The sequence below is a fragment of the Heterodontus francisci genome, chromosome 23 (assembly GCF_036365525.1).
Source record: "Heterodontus francisci isolate sHetFra1 chromosome 23, sHetFra1.hap1, whole genome shotgun sequence".
NCBI lineage: Eukaryota > Metazoa > Chordata > Chondrichthyes > Heterodontiformes > Heterodontidae > Heterodontus > Heterodontus francisci.
The window spans coordinates 27558118-27582141 of NC_090393.1; the positions used below are offsets into that span (position 1 = coordinate 27558118).

A 24024-nucleotide genomic window follows, 5' to 3' on the forward strand; every position below is an offset into this window, starting at 1 on the left:
ATTAACAGACAGCAAAAAGTAATTTATTTCTAAGCTAAAATGTAAAGCGGATTCTAAGTTGTGGTATGATCCAGATCCCTGGTTGAGGTGGAGGAAGTGCCTTCACTAGGTTAGCAGAGAGTTGTTCAGATTATATTACATAAATTCCCTGATGCCAAGTGATGATCTGGAGAGCAGGAATTACATTGGCCCTGATATTTACATGAAGGTGGCGAGGCTGAAAATAGCTGAAGAACCTTTTCCTGCTTGGTCAGCGGCCAGGAGAGTAACACACCGGCCCTCATGACCCTCTCATCATTGGGGCAGGGAAAAGGCGGGGTGGAGGAGGGTAGGTTAATATTACTAGTGGTCTTCAATGCTTTGCATATCTTTTAGTTCGTAGGTATGTAATAGGAATTTTTGTATTCATTCATTAGTTGATTTGAAATTGAAATATCAAATCCACAGAATATAAATTTTACTTTTTAGTTACTTGGTGAATTTTTGCAATCATAATCATACGAATTTTTTTTGTCACTCAGTATCACCATCTAGAGCTCCCAGATCAGACAGAACACAGCCACACTCTCTACTTTGTGCAACAATCTCATCCTCAGAAGTCCTCCTTTACTGCATCAATATACATTTTTCCACTTTCTACTCAACCACCATTTGAATGCTTTGTGAAGAAATGGCATTGTTGAACTTTGCGTGGTTTTGTACTGGGGATTGATGCCCACTAGGAACTGAGTTTAAACTATCAAATTTACATCATATAGGATGTTTAATGCAGGCAGAAGGGGGAGACAGGTAATTTGCAGAGATCATGGAGATGATATGGATGAGTAGGCATACAGTTGACAATGCACAGCAGGTGGATAAACAAGCTCTAGGCTAAATACAGAATACATAAATCACTAAAACCAACTTTGCATTGTTTCATGTTCTCTTTAAATCACAATAAAATGTTTAGTCATATCTTTAATAAATCAAATGAAATTAAACATTGATACTTTACAAGCCAAGATATTCAGATTGCATGCAAGGCTAAAATGTGTGACTATGTTGAAGAATGATAACATATACTTGCCATTGTTAGTTGATGTGTATCCAAGGTCAGTTGATCCTAGATAAGGAATGTCAGCACGTGATGGTCCTGCAGGTCCTGGTGGTCCCGGTGGACCTGGGGGCCCAGGTAAACCTCTCCCACCAGGAATGCCCGCTGCACCAGTCGGGCCCAGGAGCCCTGGTGGACCTGACAAATCAATACAATAAATAGCATTAGGTTGATGAATATAAAGGGCTAGCTCAATATTTCATTTTAACTTCTGACAGCTGACAACACAATGACAAATTAAATTGCAAGTCCCATGCATACTACAAGCACCTATAATTTGGACAGCAACCATCAACATTTCTGAATGCACACAGCAGTAAGCATCTAGAAGACCTGTAAGGCTATTTAACAGATATTAAATTCCAAACCCAGTTCTCGTATTCATTTCTCTCGCACCCCCATGTACAACTGCAGGACCCCTAACTCAGAAAAGTATCTAACTGCAGTTCGTCGTATCTGCTCAGAAAGTTATGAACAGCTTCCTATACTTGTAGGAACTGAAAATTCTTCTTCAAAGCTAGCACAATAAAAACAGCATTACCCCTGAAATAATCAAGAGTGCCAAGCCTGCTATACTCTCAGCACTACATGAACTGCTATGCCTGTGCTGGGACGAGGGAGCAGTACCCCAGGACATGCGCGATGCCAACATCATCACCCTCTATAAAAACAAAGGTGACCGCGGTGACTGCAACTACCGTGGAATCTCCCTGCTCAGCATAGTGGGGAAAGTCTTTGCTCGAGTCGCTCTGAACAGGCTCCAGAAGCTGGCCGAGCGCGTCTACCCTGAGGCACAGTGTGGCTTTCGTGCAGAGAGATCGACTATTGACATGCTGTTCTCCCTTCGTCAGATACAGGAGAAATGCCGTGAACAACAGATGCCCCTCTACATTGCTTTCATTGATCTCACCAAAGCCTTTGACCTCGTCAGCAGACGTGGTCTCTTCAGACTACTAGAAAAGATCGGATGTCCACCAAAGCTACTAAGTATCATCACCTCATTCCATGACAATATGAAAGGCACAATTCAACATGGTGGCTCCTCATCAGAGCCCTTTCCTATCCTGAGTGGTGTGAAACAGGGCTGTGTTCTCGCACCCACACTTTTTGGGATTTTCTTCTCCCTGCTGCTTTCACATGCGTTCAAATCCTCTGAAGAAGGAATTTTCCTCCACACAAGATCAGGGGGCAGGTTGTTCAACCTTGCCCGTCTAAGAGCGAAGTCCAAAGTACGGAAAGTCCTCATCAGAGAACTCCTCTTTGCTGACGATGCTGCTTTAACATCTCACACTGAAGAATGCCTGCAGAGTCTCATCGACAGGTTTGCGTCTGCTTGCAATGAATTTGGCCTAACCATCAGCCTCAAGAAAACGAACATCATGGGGCAGGATGTCAGAAATGCTCCATCCATCAATATTGGCGACCACGCTCTGGAAGTGGTTCAAGAGTTCACCTACCTAGGCTCAACTATCACCAGTAACCTGTCTCTAGATGCAGAAATCAACAAGCGCATGGGTAAGGCTTCCACTGCTATGTTCAGACTGGCCAAGAGAGTGTGGGAAAATGGCGCACTGACACGGAACACAAAAGTCCGAGTGTATCAGGCCTGTGTCCTCAGTACCTTGCTCTACGGCAGCGAGGCCTGGACAACGTATGCCAGCCAAGAGCGACGTCTCAATTCATTCCATCTTCGCTGCCTTCGGAGAATACTTGGCATCAGGTGGCAGGACTATATCTCCAACACAGAAGTCCTTGAAGCGGCCAACATCCCCAGCTTATACACACTACTGAGTCAGCGGCGCTTGAGATGGCTTGGCCATGTGAGCCGCATGGAAGATGGCAGGATCCCCAAAGACACATTGTACAGCGAGCTCGCCACTGGTATCAGACCCACCGGCCGTCCATGTCTCCGTTATAAAGACGTCTGCAAACGCGACATGAAATCGTGTGACATTGATCACAAGTCGTGGGAGTCAGTTGCCAGCATTCGCCAGAGCTGGCGGGCAGCCATAAAGACAGGGCTAAATTGTGGCGAGTCGAAGAGACTTAGTAGTTGGCAGGAAAAAAGACAGAGGCGCAAGGGGAGAGCCAACTGTGCAACAGCCCCAACAAACAAATTTCTCTGCAGCACCTGTGGAAGAGCCTGTCACTCCAAAATTGGCCTTTATAGCCACTCCAGGCGCTGCTTCACAAACCACTGACCACCTCCAGGCGCGTATCCATTGTCTCTCGAGATAAGGAGGCCCAAAAGAACCCGCTCACTCATTCATTTGCTGTCTGTGGGACTTTGCTGTGCAGAAATTTGTTGTCACATTTGCTAAAATAACAAAAGTAATTCATTTTTGTAAAGCAAGTAATTAGGAAGGCAAATGGAATGTCGGCCTTTATTACAAGGGGGATGGAGTATAAAAGTAGGGAGGTCTTGCGACAAATGTACAGGGCACTGGTGTGGCCGCACCTAGAGTACTGTGTCACCTTACTTAAGGAGGAACATATTTGCATTGGAAGCAGTTCAGACAAGGTTCACGTGACTGATTCCTGAGATGAGGGGTATGTCTTATGAGGAAAGGTTGAGCAAGTTGCGCCTATACTCATTGGAGTTTAGAAGATTGAGAGGTGATTCTATTGAAAGGTATAAGATGCTGAGGGGGCTTGACAGGGTAGATGCTGAGAGGATGTTTCCCTGGGTGGGGGAATCTACAACTAGGGGCCACAGTTTCAAATTAAGGGGTCTTCCATTTAAGACGGTGATAAGGAGGAATTTCTTCTCTCAGAGTCTTGTTAGTGTTTGGAATGCTCTTCCCCAGAGAGCAGTAGAGGCTGAGTCATTGAATATATTCAAGGCTGAATTTTTGATTTTTGATTTACAAGGGAGTCAAAGGTTATGGGGGGCAGGCAGGAAATTGGAGTTAAGGCCACAATCAGATCAGCCCATGATCTTATTGAAAGGCGGAGCAGGCTCGAGGGGCCGAATGACCTTCCCCTGCTCCTATTTCTTATGGAAAGTGCTTTGGGATATCCTGAGGACACCACAGAAAGCTATATAAATGCAAATGCTTACTTTATGATATAATGGGAGAAAGGTCTAAAACGAGAAGAATAAATTTGACGAACATCAAGATGAATAAGAGGTCTAAACACAGTGCCCCTGAAATTCTGCTCTTGTTCTCCCAACTTCCTGCTGTAACTTAGTTTAGTTTAGTTTAGAGATACAGCACTGAAACAGGCCCTTCGGCCCACCGAGTCTGTGCCGACCATCAACCACCCATTTATACTAATCCTACACTAATTCCATATTCCTACCACATCCCCACCTGTCTCTATATTTCCCTACCACCTACCTATACTAGGGGCAATTTATAATGGCCAATTTACCTATCAACCTGCAAGTCTTTGGCATGTGGGAGGAAACCGGAGCACCCGGAGGAAACCCACGCAGACACAGGGAGAACTTGCAAACTCCACGCAGGCAGTACCCAGAATTGAACCCGGGTCGCTGGAGCTGTGAGGCTGCGGTGCTAACCACTGCACCACTGTGAGGGAGATCAGCGAAACCTCCAGAGAAGTGGTGTATAAGGAGCCAACCATTTCCCTGAGGATTCTGCTGATCTCCCACGGAAGTTACAGCCGGAAATTGGGAGAATGCCCATAGTAATTCAGGGCAGTTTGCAATTGGCTTTAGGACAGAAGTAATCTTCAGCCATTCAAATGTTTTTTATTTCCCATTTCACTAACAAGTGCTTCAGGTGCTGCACACTAATAGGGGTACAGATTCAATTTTACCCATGGACATACAGCATTCTGAAAGAGGATTTCCTAAATGTCCACAGATCCAACATTCTACAGATTTGATGAGAAGATTCATCGGGCAAAATGGGTCTTCTTAATGGCAACACACAATGTCATTCAATTACATATTTTACAGAATTTTATATTCAGGATAGCCACAATAAGGTAAGGCCTTTCCAATTGCTAGTGTCAGTGAAAAGGTGCAAATATAAAGTAGGGAAACAATTTCTCCAACAGTAAGGAGCTGTTGGCCAACTGAATTCTTTCTACTGTTCCTTATATATCAGAGGCAGCTAAAGATAATTATAACAGCAGGAAGTCTTTAACGCTAAATTAAAGGGTCAAAGTGGCACAAATTTCTAAAAGAAAAAATAAGGAAAATGAATTAACATTAAACATTCATTTTCCTTGACTCACATAACTTCACTAGTAAATGCTACACCTGCTAAAACAAAATATTTATATAGGTATCATTTTTCAGTTCAGCAAGGCAAATGATCTAATTGAAGCTACTTACATCTGCAACTCTATATTAAATAAGCAATGGAAATCATCCAAATTCTCACACACCAAAACAGCAGGGACCAGCAGATAGTCTTTTTTTTTGACAGTCACGCAGCTGCTGAGGGAGATGAGACTATTGGGAAACTATTTTTATTTTGTGTTATTACAGCTGTTGAAGGTGTCACAATATCTGGTCGAAATCTTTCAGCTCTAGTCCCTACTGTCAACATAATCTGAAACTCTTGTTCTATATAGCTCTATGGGAGTCAATGATTATACCTCAATAGCAAATGCCCAATTTAAAATAAACAGGAGCAGTAATGAAGCAAAGGGAAAGAGTTTTGTGTTGCTTTTATTGAGTACAGCTGAAAAGTACTATCTGTCCTAGAGAAACATCTTTGTACTAATATCATAATTCTCTGGGTCAAAAGTAACTCGACAATGAAAACAATATGTAGTGCAAGCATAGAAAAGATTTTACTTCTCTGCAGTTCATTAGTAAGAAGTCCAATTAAGCATTATCAGGGCGGGTTGGATTACAGTAATGCTGGATCATTGGATCCAGTCCAATAAGGCTCAGAGTATGGTTTCTATAACAGAGGCTTCAAAAGTTATGAACTTCCATCAGTAGTGTAATGGTTTGTTTACATTATGTATCATGATTCATGCTCGTTCTCAATTTCTAAGCTGTCACCACAAATGGCAGCTCTCATTGGAGAGCCCGTTTTCTCTATGCTTAGAAACTTAACTGTATGCGTTAATATGGCTGAGGGTAACAATGTACCTTAGGACATGATCTACCTTTATTGTACATTCACTACTGGGGTAGCACTTTCATCGATAATGGCGCTGATAATATTTGCTATGTTAAACTGTTACAGTTTATTCACGAGTAGACTTTCAGAGACAAGTGTCAAACAGTACGAATGCAGCCATCTCAGTTCAGTTCACAAGAGGATGAGATCCCCTGTAAATTGCCTTGCACAACTTGAGAAAGCATAATTATCAAAAAGGAAATGCACAGTCTCGTTCCTCAGCAAAAACAGAAAGCCAGGGTTATGGTCTTACTCATTTTAGTGAAAGTGCCTGCTTTCGTGTATGTGGGTACAGAGTGAGGACAGGCACTGCTTTGATAGCTGCAGTCACCGAGCCTGCAGACAGTCATACCTTAAGCTCTCAAATGAAGAGTGCCCTCTTCAGCAGGGCACGTGAGGGCAATATGTGCTATCCAATCTTGTCAACAGGCATCAGCACATCAGGTGGGGTGGGGGGACGGGGGAGAAAATGGTATTTAGACAATAATTCATGCAGTTTTCCTTTCAAAAAGAGGGACTGCTGTTACGAGAAAGGTTAAGAAAAAACATCAGAGGAGGAAAAATACACTAACGGTGTAAAATTTATTAAAATAGATTATCATATATTTCTCATATCCGGCACAGAACAAAAATCCATAGTTATAGATTTTATCCACTTTCTTTCATTTTCCATTATATTGGTTCTTCATTCAGTTTTTTGTAACTGGATCTGTGAACTTGTTATTTATTCACAGGGTCACCTGGGTACGTAAGCAAAAGCATTTTTTAAAAAATGCTTAATAAAACATGGCAGCAGATTGATCCCCAAGTACACATGCACTTTTATGTTGACTTTCAAACAACACAGCCAACATTGAACAGTTTTCCCAAACTACAATAAAATACTGAAGATTCGACATTAATTTGCCTGAATTGGCTATGTTTAATGATTTTGCTGCAGCTTGAAGCTAATACCATACCAAACAAATCAAAATTGAGACTGAAAATATTTTCACTGAAGTCACTTGAAAACACGGTGTCAGTAATTTAACAAATACTGTGGCCAGAATTTAACAGCCCCCGCCCCCCCACCTCACCCAGGAGGCGGGGAGGGGGACGCATAAAATAGGGTGGGAGGCAGGGGTTGCTGTGTCCATTGACTACCTGCACCCCACCCCCCAGCTTCTATTTTACCAGCAGCAGGGGAGGTGGCAGATAGCACCCCCCTGCCCCACCCGCCCTTGGGCCTATTGAGGCCCTTAAGTAGCCAATTAGTTGCCACTTAAGGGCCTCTTCTCACCACTGCCGGCATTTTACCAGCGGTAGACGGACAGTTCGACACCTGAAGAGGCCCCCTAGTAATACATGGCAGCCTCCTTGCAGCTGTGGGGGGAGGGGGGGTTGCCCTTCTGTTCGGGCACTCTGTGATTCAATGAGGGCCCCCCCAACAGCACGGGCTGCCCCCACTAAAACAGCCCCATGGTTTACATTCTGATCCCCCCGGCCCTCCTTGCCGGGACTAGCCGAATGTCCCCGGTGAGCCCCCACCTCCCACACCACTTACCTTTTCCGTGGCTTCTTCCATTATTGATGGTCCTGGCTGGGGGGCAATCCCAGCAGTGGCCACCACTCTTTGTGGCATTGCTGGGACTGAAGAGCTGCTGGCACTCTGATTGGCCAACAGTTCTTGGAGGCAGGACCTCTTGTCTCAGAGGGTCGGAAGGCCTGACTGAAGCCAATTAAGGGCATGAGGCACATAATGTGGCGTAGCTTCCAAGCCTGCTGGAGGCGGGCTTGCCCCCAGCTTTCCAATCAGTGGTGGGACCACTGTCTCACTGTTAAATTCCAGCCTCCGAAACTATAGAGAGCCTCAAAAAGAAAATCAGCCCACTGGTAAGTATGTGCACAGAACCACAATTATCTGACAATTAATCTAATGCCTTCCTTATTTGAACTGAACGCATGGTTGAACAAAAAATCATGAAACTTTCTTCAATTATCAGCGCCATCTGAAAAGTGCTTATCCGCCCATTGCTTTGACAACTTAAAGATAGATGATAAATTCATATCCAAAGAAGGAGTAGGTTTTTCTACATACAAGGATTTCTGGAGTGAGAATAACTATGAATTTTGAAAAAAGTATGCCATGAATAAAATAAATATAGCATATAATTAAAGCTCACAGCAATCTCCCTGTGACAGGAATTGGCAATGCCATTCCAAAGCAAACAAAACTGATGTACTGTGCACAGATTTAATCATTTCTTCCTAACAGGCACTTTGTCATCAAAATACTTGCAATCTTAAATGCTTTGGCTCACATCCTGTAGCCTTTAACAAAAGGAAATAAACATATAACAGAAATTTGAGGAATTCTAGATGATTGTTAAATTCTCCCAGAGTGAACCTTCAACTTTTTTTGAAGGGTTCAATCCAAAATTCATAGTAAAGTATAAATATCCAGCTTGCGAAGTGTCCATTGGGAGAAGGGGGTTCTGTGATGGAGAAAAACAATGGTTCATGGTTGAATGAATGAATAATAATAATATTCTTTCTTGGTCAATTTGTTTGCTACATAACTAGTAACTTCCTTCACAAATTTTAGTCTAATTTATCTTCTTACCACTATTATGCTAAAGGTGTTGATATGGCTCATAGTTGTTAGCAACCCTCCAAACCACCCAAATGGTCATTCTTCATGTATGAGTCTGGATAGTAAAGGCTGGCAAACATTTGACTGTAGGCAAGTACCAGAACTGAGTCTGATCCTGTATTTAACTCATCAATCGCACAGCTTTTCAGCAGAGGTTACCAGATAATGATAAGGAGCAGTACCACAGCAAATTTTATCCATTTCTATCCCAGGGAAGCCAGTTACCACACACGCATAGCTACCCTAGCAGAAATTTGCCAACTCAGCACAGACTAGGAATCAAACGAGGGAGTAAGACTTTTCTGGCCTGTACTACTTTATATCACAAAAACATGATGCATTATTCATGAACCAAGAAGCATGTAATTTAGAATTGATATTTACTTAAAAAAGAAGTTTATTCTCAACAGTACGATTCATTTTAACTGAATCCCAACAAAAATTCAATTTCAAATACAAATTCCACAATGCTTCATGTTAGGTGCCTCAGAAAACTATTGAGATAATCCTTACAGATGTGACACTCAGACACTGAATTACATAGAAATTATTACACAGATATAGGCTGTTTGGCCCAATCAGTTCATCCTCCAGATGAGCAGTAATCTTAGTCCCACGTGCACATATCCCTTTACTCCCGTTTCCTTGAAGCACCTTTATAACTTATTCTTGACTAGGTCTCTGCTTCAAGCATTAACTCTGGGTGCAGTCCATGGCCTCTGTGTTTCTCCTACTCTCATGTTTAACCTTATATCTATGTTCACTCATTTTAAACTGCTCAATGACTGGATACATAATGTTGCTCTGTGTAGATATTCTGATTAGTAAGGGTTTCATAATTACATTGCGTCACTGGGAATGGACGTAGCTTTAAAAAAAAATGGCTTGGAAATTCCATGTTGACTCTTCCAAGAATTTTGGGAGAAGATCGGCAGAGATTAACATGCCAAACTGAATTTAACATTTACGTAAGCAAAGGAAAATATTCATTTCAATCTTAAATCATTTATGTTGTTACAGCTTCAACTTGAACTGGCAACTAACTATAACTAAGCAGTTACAATAGATAAATACATAGCACATTGTCTTGTAAACCCAACAATATCAGGTTCCTAACTGTAATAACCTCAATCTCATCATGTTTTTGTGACACTCCCGTTAGTAGTAGCAAGCTTGCTTGCCAATGACCAACAAGCATAAATCAATCCTCTAGCAAATAGGCAAGAGACAGAAGTGGCTATGTTCATTCATGTCATTTTTAAAGGAGTGGTATTTATACATGTATTTTGTTAAATTAAAAGCACATTCTGCACACTTACAACTGAAGTTTGGTTTCTGTCATCAAAAAGATTTAATTTATAAGACCAACCTAAAAATGTGTGTTGGAAGTCACACATGCCAAATGGAAAAATATTAATTTCATCATATGAAACTCTGCTTGAGAACTTTTTAATGGACATTACAAATAACTTTTAAAAAAGCAGAACTGAACAGCTAAAAATGGCCACGCACATTTGCATTTGAGAAGACAAAGGCTGGCTCAGAGACAGAGGTAAACTACCCAGTCTAGCTGGGACAATGGGGGTGCTCCCTGATTCAACTAGCAAGATTGGTTTTGTCAATAGTGGTGATCAAAAGACGTCGACACACTTTAACTTTGAAAGAGTCAAACCACCCTCCCCCCACCAAGTATGTCTGAACAGCATTGAATTTCAAAGATCCTTCCAGAAGTTGCTGTTTCAAACAAAGAGATGATCACATACCTGCTGGTGTAAGACTGAGGTTTTTGAATTGTGCCTCAGAAAGGAAAGAGACTGGAGCTGAACTCTATCTCTCTGTCTGTCTGTATCTCTGGCAAAGACCTAGGGAAACCACGGTGACAGCTACTTAGCCTCAAGACTACAGATCTTTACAGGCGACCACCAAGAAGACAGATAAAACCTCTCTTTGGCCTTTGGGAACCAGGGAAGCAAGCCTGAAATTGTGCATGTGGCCCCAGCAAGGACTCCAAGACGTCAAATTTGATTAAGGACATTACAACCCAGTATTCGAATCCCATTTATTACAAATTTTACTTCAACCTCCCAGCTCTTTTTCCCTTCTGTATCTATTTGTGTGTGTGCTTGTGGCTCTCGTATGCATGTGAGCGTGGATGCGTCGCGTATTTTAGTAATCTTATCCAGTTTAGAGTGATAAGGTTAATAAACTTACATCTTTCTTGTTTAAACCCAAGAAAACCTGTCTGATTGGCTCATTTGTAATTATATTCGAGGAACAGTGAGCAAGGGCTCACTGAGGTGGTAAGCTAAATCACTGTGTTTAGAAAGATAAACCCCGTTATGGCCAAACCAGAGAAGGGGCAAAAGGGGGAGCCTCAGACCCCTTCCTCACCTAGATGTAACCTCGTTGGGGCGGCACAGTGGCGCAGTGGTTAGCACCGCAGCCTCACAGCTTGGGCGACCCAGGTTCGGTTCTGGGTACTGCCTGTGCGGAGTTTGCAAGTTCTCCCTGTGACCGCCTGGGTTTCCGCCGGGTGCTCTGGTTTCCTCCCACAGCCAAAGACTTGCAGGTTGATAGGTAAATTGGCCATTATAAATTGCCCCTAGTGTAGGTAGGTGGTAGGAGAATGGTGGGGATGTGGTAGGAAATATGGGATTAATGTCGGATTAGTACAAATGGGTGGTTGTTGGTCAGCACAGACTTGGTGGGCTGAAGGGCCTGTTTCAGTGCTGTATCTCTCTATGTTTCTATAAATGTCAAACAGAACTCTCCTTTACAAGTAACAGAATTGAATGGGATCCAGCTCTGTTAAGATGGGAATGTGAATAAACCAGCTCACATTGAAAAAAATACTAATCAGGGAGCTGAGTAAATTTTAAAAATAATATCCAGAAATGCTTACTTCCCTGAAAGCATGTTCATTATTCCGTCGAAAGAAGCACTAAGATTTTGTAGGTTTCTCTAAAAAATATTTTAAAATGCTTCATAAAGATGTCTTCAATTAATTATGAATTTTTATATTAACTATCATCTTCGAAAGATCACAACGTCACTTTCAGGTAGACTTCATGTTTTACACATCACATTGCTGCGAAAAACACAGGACCATATTTCAGCTATTCCATCAACTTAAGAAACCGAGTCTGGATATATTAAATTTCAAAACATCACTGTCATTATCTCGAACTGCTTAACCCTTATGCAAAAGGTCATAAATTTATGGTCCAGGGTTACCTGCCACCCACACTCATTTGCCTCCACTGAGCCAGTGGTAAGATGGGCTGCTGGAAGCAACAGCCTGTGACTGCAAAGAAGCTTCACCCAACTGAACTGACACTATCCAGGAACAGCATGGATAGTATCATTGACATAGTATGTGACTGAGAAGTCCTTAACTTCCCGGCTGGAGGATCAGCAACAGTATCAGCACAATGTTGGACAGGGCTCAAGTCTGCATTTCAAAAAACACCACGTACCTAGGTGGCCTTTCATTTCCACAACACAAAAACCAGGATTAAGAATGATATAGGATTGTAGAACGTGACAGCACAGGAATTGGTAATTTTTCCCATCAAGTCAATACTAGTACTGAAGTATATTCCACATGAACCACCCAGCCTAATCTCACATTCCTGTTCAATTGCAACATCCTTGGATATCTCTCTGCTCTGACTTCCTTCACCCCACCATTGGTGGTCATGTGCTTGGCCGTCTCAACCCTAAGCTCTGGAATTCCCTCCCTAAATCTATTGGTCTTTCAACCTTTACGATGTTCCTTAAAACCTACTTCTTTGACCAAGCTTTTGGGTCTACAGTTCCAATGCCCCCTTCTTTGGCTCAGTGTTAATTTTTCTGATGACGTTCCTCCACAAATATTTTATTACATAGAAGTGCGATATAAATGCACTATCATTTTTGTTGTTTTTCAAGCAACTCCTTTAATCCTTCTTGCATTTCATATTATTTTCCTGGCACATTTTGCCGGCCGCATTTTATGTCATGGGTGTATAGAGGAAAACCACTTAAGGTTTTCTGCTGTCTCCTCTTTCAAAGAAAGAACAAATGAGCAAAATTGCATGACCAAAGTGTTTTATAGATATTGAAATACTTTTGAAGTGTAGTCACTGTCGTAATATAGGAAATGTAATTGGTATGGTCCCAGCATAATTTCATCAAGAACAAGGGACCTGGAGGTCAGGATTTCCTGAGCAGCAGCAGAACTGTGCTGGTGCACCTTAAAGTGGCTCTGAATAGATAGGGCGAAGGCTGCAAGCTTATTAGGTCACTAAAAGCTACTAACCAGAGTACTAATTGTTAAAATCTAGCTATTATAAACGGTCGCCCACCTCCTCCTGGAATGTGCCTTTGCAAAGCAGGTGTGGAAAGAGATGCAGTGGTTTTTGTCAAGGTTCATCCCAAGCAGCTCTGTAACACAGGAGTCTGTGCTCTACGGGCTGTTCCCAGGGACGCACACCGAGACAAACATCAACTGCTGCTGGAGGACTATCAATTCGGTGAAAGACGCCCTTTGGTCTGCCCGAAACTTGCTGGTCTTCCAGCGCAAAGAGTTGTCCACCACCGAATGTTGCAGACTGGCACATTCCAAGGTCCAGGACTACGTGCTGAGGGACGCACTAAAGCTTGGGGCAGCCGCAGCAAAGGCTCAATGGGGAAAGACCACAGTGTAAGGTTCCCCCACCAAGCTGGACTGAGGGGCTGGAACCATGGGAAGCCCCTCGAACTGTATCGTTAATATTCTCAATTGCTGTAAATGTAAAACTGTAATTGACATGACAATTGTGAAACGGAAGGGTTGGGAAGAAACTCATGACATTATTGAAAGAAACTGATCTCTTTTGCAATGTTTGTATTTTTTCGTGCTGTTTGGAAACTGTTTGGCAATGTAATTTTTACAGATTTTTATGAATAAAGTATATTTTGGAAAAAAAAATCTAGCTATTATAAACCAACAAATAACTAATTATCATAAACTAACATTTAGCTTTATTAGAACCCTTCTATGTAGTATGGTAAAATGGAAAAACTCAGGAAAAAGGGCACAGGATGGACAAGATGTCAAAGCAGAGGAATTCTGGGAGATTATGTCTAGTTTTAAAATGCTTACTTGCAGCAAAAGTAAAACCTTGAGAGCAGACAGTGAAAACAGCTTCTGCGCAGATTTGCCTTGAGGACCTCAAAATGTAAAAGCATTGAGATAAAGTAGTCAACACAAAGGGATACTACTTGCACAAATCCGAAAGGTTAGCAACCATCACAAAATGATCCCTGGTTGGTTAAGAAAGGCATCCTTTAATACAAGACTAATCACTGATTGGGAGAGGGGAGAGTTAACTGGAAAGCTGCCCAGATAAAAGGAGCCCTGTCCTTGCTACTGTGTGGCAGAGAACAACAACCAACAAGAGACGAGAGAGAGAGAAAGAGAGACCGATCGAAAACTTGAAGACCAAAAGCTGCAAAAGAAACTAGTTGTGCGCTCTGCCGTCCAGTCTCTAATACGGGTAGTATCTGTGTTAGACTGTTAATTATTGCCTGAGTTTTTGACTATAATTTATTTGAAAACTTAACAAACTTGTCCCTACCTTTATCTCAATAAAGTTGATTCATAACAAGCTTTGCGCTGCCAAGTCTGTTCCCACTTTAGAAAGGGGTATAAAACACCCCTATCTTATCAAATCTTACAGGCACACATAATAATGGGCCTCAGGCCCAATTATCGTCGAGCCAATGAGCTGCTGACATCTAATAGGAGTCCCCACATCTCTTGTAGGAGAAGACTGAAGTTTGGGCTGCTTTGGCCCTCAGCTAAGTCCTTTAGGGGAACCAGGAGAGGGCTAATTGAGATAGAGGGTAGAGGTGGCTCGGATGGAGGGTAGAGATAGTTGGAATCAAGATGGGCTGGTAGCAATTGGAGGCATTAGCGGAGGGTAGAGTCTGGATTGGATGGGAAGCATCGGGGATGGGGGTCAAGGTCGAGTTGATGGTTGTGGGGAGTATGGGCAAGAGACAGGGGCAGTGGCCAGCAGTCGCCCACATTGTTGGAATGTAGAGCCCAGAGGAGCTCTCCTGCTCCAATACTTTAAACACTTACTATGTTGGTTGCAGCTTGCAGCGGTCCCATTAAGCATGTAGACCAGGTGGATACAAACAATGATGGGCAGGAAAAGAATCTCTGGTCCATCCAGGCTGTTGCATACAATTGCAGAGGTAGCCTTAAACAGGTGATAGGCTTCTTATTTGAATATGCAAAGGGCTTAATGCCTGGTTCAGGCATGGGTCCCAGATACCTATTTTTTCCTACACCATTATGGCATGCGGTGTACCTTCAGCTTGCAACGAACCTGTACATCCTGCCCGCCAGCTTGGAGGCTTTGGTGCCCGTTTCCTGCATGAACAACAGGCATGGCGCTATCCAATTTCTAAGCCAATGACACTCATCCCAGAGTGCACTGTAGTGGCCCCCTTTATTACTCTTATTCATGCATTTGTACTGGTTCTCAGGCATCCATGCTACCTTAGTTGGTTTGTATGGATTCTCCAAATTTTAATTGCAAGTAGCCTTTTTCTCTCGTTATCTTTTACTGCAGTTTTGGGAGCAGCAAGGGTTAGATTACATTAATCGCTACTGCATTCAATCTTCTCAAATAAAGCTCTGAAAATCTCCAATACCTCTGAAATAGACAAAGAAAAACAGTGGTCCTACAGAAAGAAAGATGGCAACCAAAAAAAGAGAGAAAAAAGTGGAACAGTAATTTAGAAAAATGAAAAAAACACAGAGAAACAGAAAAGAAGCAAAGAACAAACAGAAATCTTGAACTGTAAATGTAGGAAAATACACAGAGAAACACAAAACAAATTAAAAAGGAAAGGAAAGTAGAAAAATTGAATTGAAGAAATTTGGAAAGCAAAGAAACCCCCAAATTAATTGAGTTTTAAAATTAATCGGAAGGATAAAGGTAAGCAGAATGAATTAGTCACTTAATAAAGAGAGCAGGGGCTGTGATCTACTAACCTGGAGGCCCCATTGCTCCTTTTGTTCCTGGCATTCCAGATGGACCACGTATGCCTGGTTCACCCCTTGGACCTGGAATAGTTAATAAGAGTAAAGAAAACGTTTTTTAAAACCCACAGACAACAAAAGGAAGCAACATATTTATGAGAATTGAAAAGATATAATACTTTATTGAGGCAATAAAAATGTTCACTTTATTGTAGATTAAAACAATGATAGCCATACTGTATATCAGTTAGGAAACTTGGATTTCAGCATGATGGACCAGATGTGAAAGAAAGACTTCACCATGCTCATCAGCAAATGCAATGTTAACTGTGAAAATGGGTCAATTTTGTCCCTAACCATTCCTTCCCATCAGTTCACCAGTAAAAATCCCTATGACTGTAGCTTCACTTATGGATAAGTGGTCAAAAGCACTAAGTAGTTTGCTACTGATTCAAGGTTTGATCCCTCACCTATGATTTCCTCATCCCAGGCCAGTGGCTCATTAATCAAATTGACTCAAGCATTCCCAAGTTAAGTAGCTCGGTAAGGAAGGAAATCAACTGATGTTCTGAACACCGTCCAATGAGCCTTGCTGGAGATTTGTCAGATAAGGACAGAATGAGATGTGCCTGTGACAATCTCTTTCTAGGCTCATTTGCCACATATTTTGCATTGTTTTCATTCATACTTAAAAGGCAGTCAATGTCTATTGTTGAACCAAGAAGTAGCTCTCATTGATGCATTATTTATGACATGCCAATGGACAAGTTTATGTAATGTTTTCATTGGATTGTATGAATTTTCTTGAGTTCTACACTGGCATAAACTAATTATTCTTGTTTTTATCTATATTGTTTAATATTAAGCATGTCGGAAAATCTTTTGCTTCCAGAAGATTTTGTTGGTTAAAAGTTAGTGTTCTGATATACTCTGTTTTGTTCTATGAATGCAGGTTGCAATGCATAAGGCAACATTGTGACAGAAAACAATATACCAGTATTGAATCCAATAAGAAAAAATGAAGGCAGGCAGAATTTGGCATTCTAGGACATTGTTCGTCAAGTAGACATTTTACTTTTCTACCAGAACTTCCTTACGAAAGGCAGCTGACTCACCACGAACCTTGGTATTGTACATGCGCCTTGTACTGTACTTGTTGAATTTGTGATTCATATCTTTCTTCAATTGTAAATAAATACATTAGTTATTGCAATCTGTAAACTGGTCTGAGTTTAATGTCCACCATTCTGAAATGAGATTGGTAATGTAGCAAACAAAAAAAATTGTGTTTAACTGTGTAAGCAGATTATAGGAATTTGTGTGATGATTAATCCTTGCTACACACACCCCTACTGAGGAAAAATCTTTGAAAAGGCACAGTTTCCACTTGAAGGTCAGTTTACAGGAACTAGTGTGACACCACCTAGAAATACGAGGGCAGCAGATGCACGGGAACAGCACCACCTGCAAGTTCGCCTCCAAGTGACTCACCATCCTGACTTAGAACTGTATCATCGTTCCTCCATTGTCGCTGGGTCAAAATGCTGGAACTCCCTTCCTAACAGCACTGTGAGTGTAGTTACACCACATGCACTGCAGCAGTTCAAGAAGGCAGCTCACCACCACCTTCTCATGGACAATTAGGGATGGGCAATAAATACTGGCCTTGCCAACGATGCCCACATCCCAATTAAATAAGAGAAAAAAGAAAATGGTTCCCAAAACCTGTGTTACCACCAGGTGAGAAAGGTGTCTAGGAGTCCCTCTCAGCCTTCACCTGGTCTTACTGTAACAGGGTTTAATTTTAAACACACCACGTTTTGAACTCCCCCCTTGGTAAATCCTTGTTCACCACTTTCCAATTATAAGGCAAAGAAATGAGCACAAACAGGCTTTCTTAGGTTAAGAAGAAAGGTGAAATTTATTAAACTTAAACTAAAAACTCTAATTCGGTTAATGCCTACGGGTACACGCCACGCCACGCCCCATGCTAGCATGCATATGCGATACGCACATGCAGATAGGGACAAAAAAGAGAAGAAAAGATAAAGTGGAAGGGCTTGAGACAATATCTGAAGAGTTTGTCACGGTTCTTCGAGCTCACTGTAGAGTCCTTTTGTAGGTTGATCTTGCTTTTCATTGGGGCCCAAGTCTTCTAAAACCTTGTTCACTGTAGGAGACTGTTCTCTCTTGGAGTTCATGTGTCTTCAGTGGGTTTCAGTTCCGTGAGAAAAAGATGGAAACAGACAGGAGGAGAGGAGGCCTTTTCAATCCAGGAGGACAGAGCTTTCTCTCTTCAAACACTGTTTGTCCAATTTAGACTCAGTTCAAACTCTGCAAAAGCCAGTTAGTCATGTGACTAAACTGGTCTGACCACGTCTGTTCTGTTTATTGGGAGCAGGAGATAGCTCCTTTGTTCCAACACTGTCTGCTAGTAATATGCAAAAGTGTCCTTCCAGCCAGGAGCTTGGCAACCCCTTGTAATCGGCCTTCTCTTCTTCCCAGCAACAATTTGAAACTTAATGCCCATGTGGTGAAATTAATATGCCTCATTCTTGGCAGGTGGGGGCCTGCATGACACCTGAGATTGTAATATTTACAACTGATGAATGGCAACTTGAGCAAGCCACAGTACGTAATACTGCAAAACCAATGACAGCTAGAGCACAGAGGCCTTCAGCCTGCAGGTGCTGGATCTTCACTACACAAATCCAAAAGTAATAGGAACATAGGAAGGGGAGTAGGCCATTTAGCTTCTCATGCCTGTTCTGCTATTCAATGAGATCATGGCTTATCTGCGACCTAACTCCATATACCCACCTTTCCCCCATATCCTTTGATACCTTTGGCTAACAAAAGTCTATCAATCTCAGTTTCAAAATTAACAATTGATCTAGTATCAATTGCCATTTGCAGAAGAGTTCCAAACTTCTACCATCCTTTGTGTGAAGAAGTGTTTCCTAATTTAATTCCTGACTACACCCCATAGTCCTAGACTCCTCAACTAGCAGAAATAGTTTCCCCCAATCTACCTCAATCTAACTAAAGAAATCTAAATTCATCTGTACTTGACTACTGTTAAAACTATAGTTCAAAATAAGTCACCACCTTCTGGAGAAGCGGATTAGGGGAGAAAGTAAAATAAAAGCCCCGCAAGATCAAAATTATTAATGAGTTAGCAATCTTGAGTTCCACTGGTGCTATAGGTTTGAACTGTCCATAATTTTTACAAGTCTGATACTGTCAAGGTGTTTGCTGACAATTTATGAATTCGGCAGTGAACAGACACAATCTGAAACAGCACTCAACTGCAACAAAATGATCCACAGCCATCACATGTCCAGGGATTGCAATTAATTTGGAAGAAAGCAGATGAAATATGTCTCTGGACTCTTCCCTTGGGCGACATATACCAAATTCTCAAAGGAGGAAGACAAAATCTCTCCACTACACAATACAATACAATGAATGATGCATTATCACATGCTGAAATAAGCATAGAAAGAAAAATTATTCATTACATATTGACATTACAGACATCAGGTACAATACAATCTTGATTGATTGTGCCCCCATTATCCACCAAGATTTCAATGGGAGTTGAGGCTGATTCAAGACATCAGTGTTAGAGTTTCTTCTTTATTGTCAATGACCAGTGCCAGTGTATAATAATTTTCTTCCCTGAACTGTCCTTGAAATCTAACCAAAATATTTTGTCAGTATAGTACCTGCAAATTGACAATATATCTGAGGAACAGGACCCTGACAGTGAGTTCCTAACCACATCTTGTCATGAAAAAGTGATATTAAAATATCACGTCATTAAAATAAGTGATTCAAATTTCATGCCCTAGCTGACTGTCAAGCTATGTGGTGGACCCTTGCTCTTGTGGGAACCTTGAACAGCTGACCTATTTACATACGAGCATATGAATCAGGAGCAGGATTAGGCCATTCGGCCCCTCAAGCCTGCTCCGCCATTCAATAAAATCATGGCTGATCTGATTGTAACCTCGACTCCACAGTCCCGCCTACCCCCTTCCTTATCAAGAATATATCTACCTCTGCCTTAAAAATAGTTAAAGACTCTGCTTCCGCTGTCTTTTGAGGAAGAGAGTTCCAAAGACTCATGACCTCAGAGAAAAAATTTCACTGTCATGCACTACGGCCAAGAATGCTCTCAAGAGTACTGCTCTCCCTGAACTTTGTCAACAGACCGGTAAGACTTTGTTTAGACTTGGATGGCAATTAGGAGACAATAAATCTAACAAAATACCACTTAAGGATTTACAGTAGGAATTTATGAAAATTCAGAAAGGAGAATAATTATTGCTGTCACTAGTGAAATTTTGTTGATATTGTAGCACAGTGTTCCAAATTACCACTGCAGAGTGGTTTATGTTTAAGATTCCACACAGAATGTCATCTTGATCCTGACTCTGCCATGAGATGTTGGCAGAGCAAAGGCCCGGTGCCCTACACAGCAAAGGAGGAATAATTGGAGGACAAATCACATTGGACCACTCGCCTTAGTGGTTAGCACAAAAGCATGGTTGATCTTATCTAGATATAGTGCTCAAAATAGGAAGTCAAAACATGAATATAAAATACAAACTCCTAACAGATGAGTAATATTTGGAAGAGGAAGTGAACTGATAAATCTACATGGTACAAGCTTATTTTGTCAGCCCATTGATTTATCTTGGTAACTGGCAGATATGCTTTTCCATTAGATCTGGTTGATTTGCCATACCCATGTAAACACTACACCCCAGATCTTGCTGTTTGTACCTAACCCAACTACATTCCAATTCCCAATTTGTAGGAACCATTTTTTGTACTTACATCACAAAATCTGTATTCTCATGGTGTAAGACCTTGAATTTTACAATTCAATTCTGTACAGAAATTAGATATTTTTATGAGGTAGTCAAGTTTCCTCGTCCTAGCATTGTGGTTCGAGGACTACGAATTTTGGTAGACAGTGTATGGGCAGTGCCAGAATATAATATATGTAATTTAAATCGTAATGTACAAATTGAATTTTGCAGTGCATTTTACTTTACATATATTCAGTCAACCTTTGAATTAAAAGTCCCATACAGTTCTCTCATTTATCATCCTATAAATAGTTCTTATTCCACTCGGCCCTTTTCTTCCTCTGTGCTACTTCATCAAAGGGAGTATTCTTGATGTGGGAGTCTAAACTCTGACTGTGTGAGGCACCCAAGGCAGACTCGATCCTTTCTTTAAAGTAGCACACCACACAAACACTTCCGAGCAGGACTCAGTGGACAGTGAGTGGGAACCTGGACTAATTTTTCTCTTCACTCGTTCAAAGGCAATTGTAGCACCTCAATGTCACCATGGTTAAAATCAGCTAACACAACAGTCCAGTGAATGAACTCAAGACTTTCTAGGTGCATATGGCGCAGTACCAAACTGACTGGGAGCTACCCCTTCTAGATATCTCTAAATTAAATTGATGAAGGTTTTATCATGCAAGACCATGACTTGAAAGATGAAAGCAATTCTTGAAATCACGCAATAAGAAAAAGCATGCTATAAAACACTATGCAACATGCTGGGAAAAACCACGACATTCAAGTCCCTGATTAAAAATGTGATACTAAAGCCATTTCCCTACAAGGCACTTGCAGAAATATTTGATATAAATCCTTGCAGACCCACAGCTCCTTCTTCAAGAAAGTTTAAACATTTTCTGAAGCTTTGCAAACATGAAGAAAAACTTTAGCTGATGGAAGTAATTCTCTCTCCAAAGAAGCTATAAGGAAATTGAGCTATAGGACACTGCAGAGGGGCCTACGAACAACATGCTTCTCTCACAGCTGGAGGTATTTAGGGAAATTTAGACTGAAAACACAAGAATTAAGAAGTAAAGCTAGATTAGCACACTATTACTATTTATTTTTCTTAAAATATATCCTCAAGACAGGGAATTCTGATATTTGCTTTTTCCATGTATGTGTTTACATACCATCCTGGCCAGGAGATCCATCTTTTCCTCTTTCACCAGGAGGACCTGTGCAACATTTGAATTCAGTTTTAATATAGAAAAAAATCACTTCGACAAAAATAGTGAACTTAATATAAACTTTTGAGTACAAATCAAGTTCAAAGCATTGCCGACTCTTTCAAGCACAGGAAAATCATTTGATCTGGACTGAACAGATAAATCTCTCTCACTGAGGAAAGTTGAATAAATTTGAAGGGTTGCTACAAAAATAGACCACATTTGGTCAAAGTGACATTTATTGGTGAACTTGTCCTAAGAATTAAGAATCCCTCCCCCTTTGTAAACAATGACATCACTAAGACCTCTCAGGTCTTCTATGAAGGCAAGAGCAAAGACATGGACTTGAATGAAACACTGGATGAGCAAGACTGCTCAAAGGTCATATTGCAATATCTCTCTCTCACACACATGCACGTGTACACATTTACACAGTCACACACACCAAAGTGCATTTTCTTTGAATCCCATGTACAATTTACTCATGCTCACCTTCTTTTTGTTTCAACAGACCTCCTTCAAACCCAGTTTATTGATTCATATGAAATCAAAGTATTTGGTTCTTAATAACTTCCCAAGGCATTATATCCCTGGAGTTTCTATATGATTAGCTGTATTCAATGGTTGCTTATCTCCTAAAGGGCTGACATCAAATTCTAGTACTGCAGCCTCTCATTAAGCCGTTGTGAGTTGTTCCAGTAAAACTAACACTGAGAGCCTTGGAGAGTGGAAGAGTTCCACTCTTCAGGGAGTCAATCAATGACAGATTCAGAAATACATTAAAAATCAATCAGTTTTAATTTCCCAAGCATCAGGGAGCCGAACTGACTGATGGGGTAATTCCTGAATATAGGCAATTTAAATCAACTGATTTTCAGGTACATGGGGTGCTGCTGATAATTTATTCCCTGAGGAGATGCTACTTATGCCTGAGAGGTTGTAGAATAAAAACAGTAAATGCTAGAAATATTCAGCAGGTCTGGCAGCATCTGTGGAGAGAGAAAGAGTTAATGGCCGGAATTTTACGTTGAGCGGGACGACCCGGTCACTGGTCGAAAAGTCAGTGGCGAGCCAGCCTCCACCGGGCTTGGGGAGCCGGGCCGGTGTGTGTGATTGCCTTTTAGAGTGATGTCCCTTTAAGATCTTAGTATGCTAATGAGCTAAGTATCAGGACATGGTCACGTGACTACATGCCAGTCTCACTCTGTAACTGTGACACCCTAGAGGCAAGTCCTGTAATTAGATAGCTCTGCACTATTACTTCTTAGCTATTAATAAACCTGTTAGAGATCTTCAATCAACTGAACTTCACGCATCTCATTTATGTTGCATCAGACAACATAAAAAGCTTTTCGTTACAGCCCCCGGATTTTCCGCTGCCCAGGCCCTTAATTGGTTTTGGGTGGGACTTCTTGAGGCAGGAGGTCCAGCCTAATGGAGCGGCCAGCCAATCAGCCGGCCGGCAGCTCTTCATCCCAGTGGCGTCACTGGGAGTGGGGGCCACTGCTGTGATTATACCCAGCCATCGGAAGCAACATGGGCGGCACAGTGGCGCAGTGGTTAGCACTGCAGCCTCACAGCTCCAGGGACCCGGGTTCGATTCTGGGTACTGCCTGTGTGGAGTTTGCAAGTTCTCCCTGTGTCTGTGTGGGTTTTCGCCGGGTGCTCCGGTTTCCTCCCACATCTAAAAGACTTGCAGGTGATAGGTAAATTGGCTGTTGTAAATTGCCCCTAGTGTAGGTAGGTGGTAGGGAATATGGGATTACTGTAGGGTTAGTATAAATGGGTGGTTGTTGGTCGGCACAGACTCGGTGGGCCGAAGGGCCTGTTTCAGTGCTGTATCTCTAAATAAAAAAAAACAGGAAGGACGGCCCCAGAACTCAGGTAAGTTTTTAGGGCCTCGCTGGGGATAATCGGACAGGCCCCAGCAAAGCAAGGGGCAGGGGCTGATTGAGGGGGGGGGGGCGGAGGGGAGTGTTGTGCTTTGGGGGCTGTTGGGGCTTTGGGGGTGGCCCTCCGTGGGGCACAGGGTGCCTGATCAGGAGGGCACCCCCAACTCCCCCAGCCCACAAGAAAGCTGCCTGGTTTTACCAGGTGGGGTTCTTGGGGCCTTTGCCATCCGGCCACCGAGGGTAA

The 24024-nt window shown here is 41.9% G+C and overlaps 1 protein-coding gene across 8 annotated transcripts in view; it reads right to left on the reverse strand.

Moving 5' to 3' along the window:
• Positions 1-24024, reverse strand: part of emid1 (EMI domain containing 1) — a 426608-nt gene that overhangs the window by 72292 nt on the left and 330292 nt on the right. For 7 of the 8 annotated variants that reach the window (XM_068054890.1, XM_068054887.1, XM_068054891.1 and 4 more), the window contains exons 7-9: positions 21853-21897; positions 15867-15938; positions 1070-1234 (exon numbers count right to left, since the gene is read on the reverse strand). In XM_068054890.1, the coding sequence (XP_067910991.1) occupies positions 1070-1234; positions 15867-15938; positions 21853-21897 (282 nt within the window). The remainder of the gene's footprint in view (positions 1-1069; positions 1235-15866; positions 15939-21852; positions 21898-24024) is intronic. The other variant, XM_068054889.1, reaches the window with a different exon arrangement.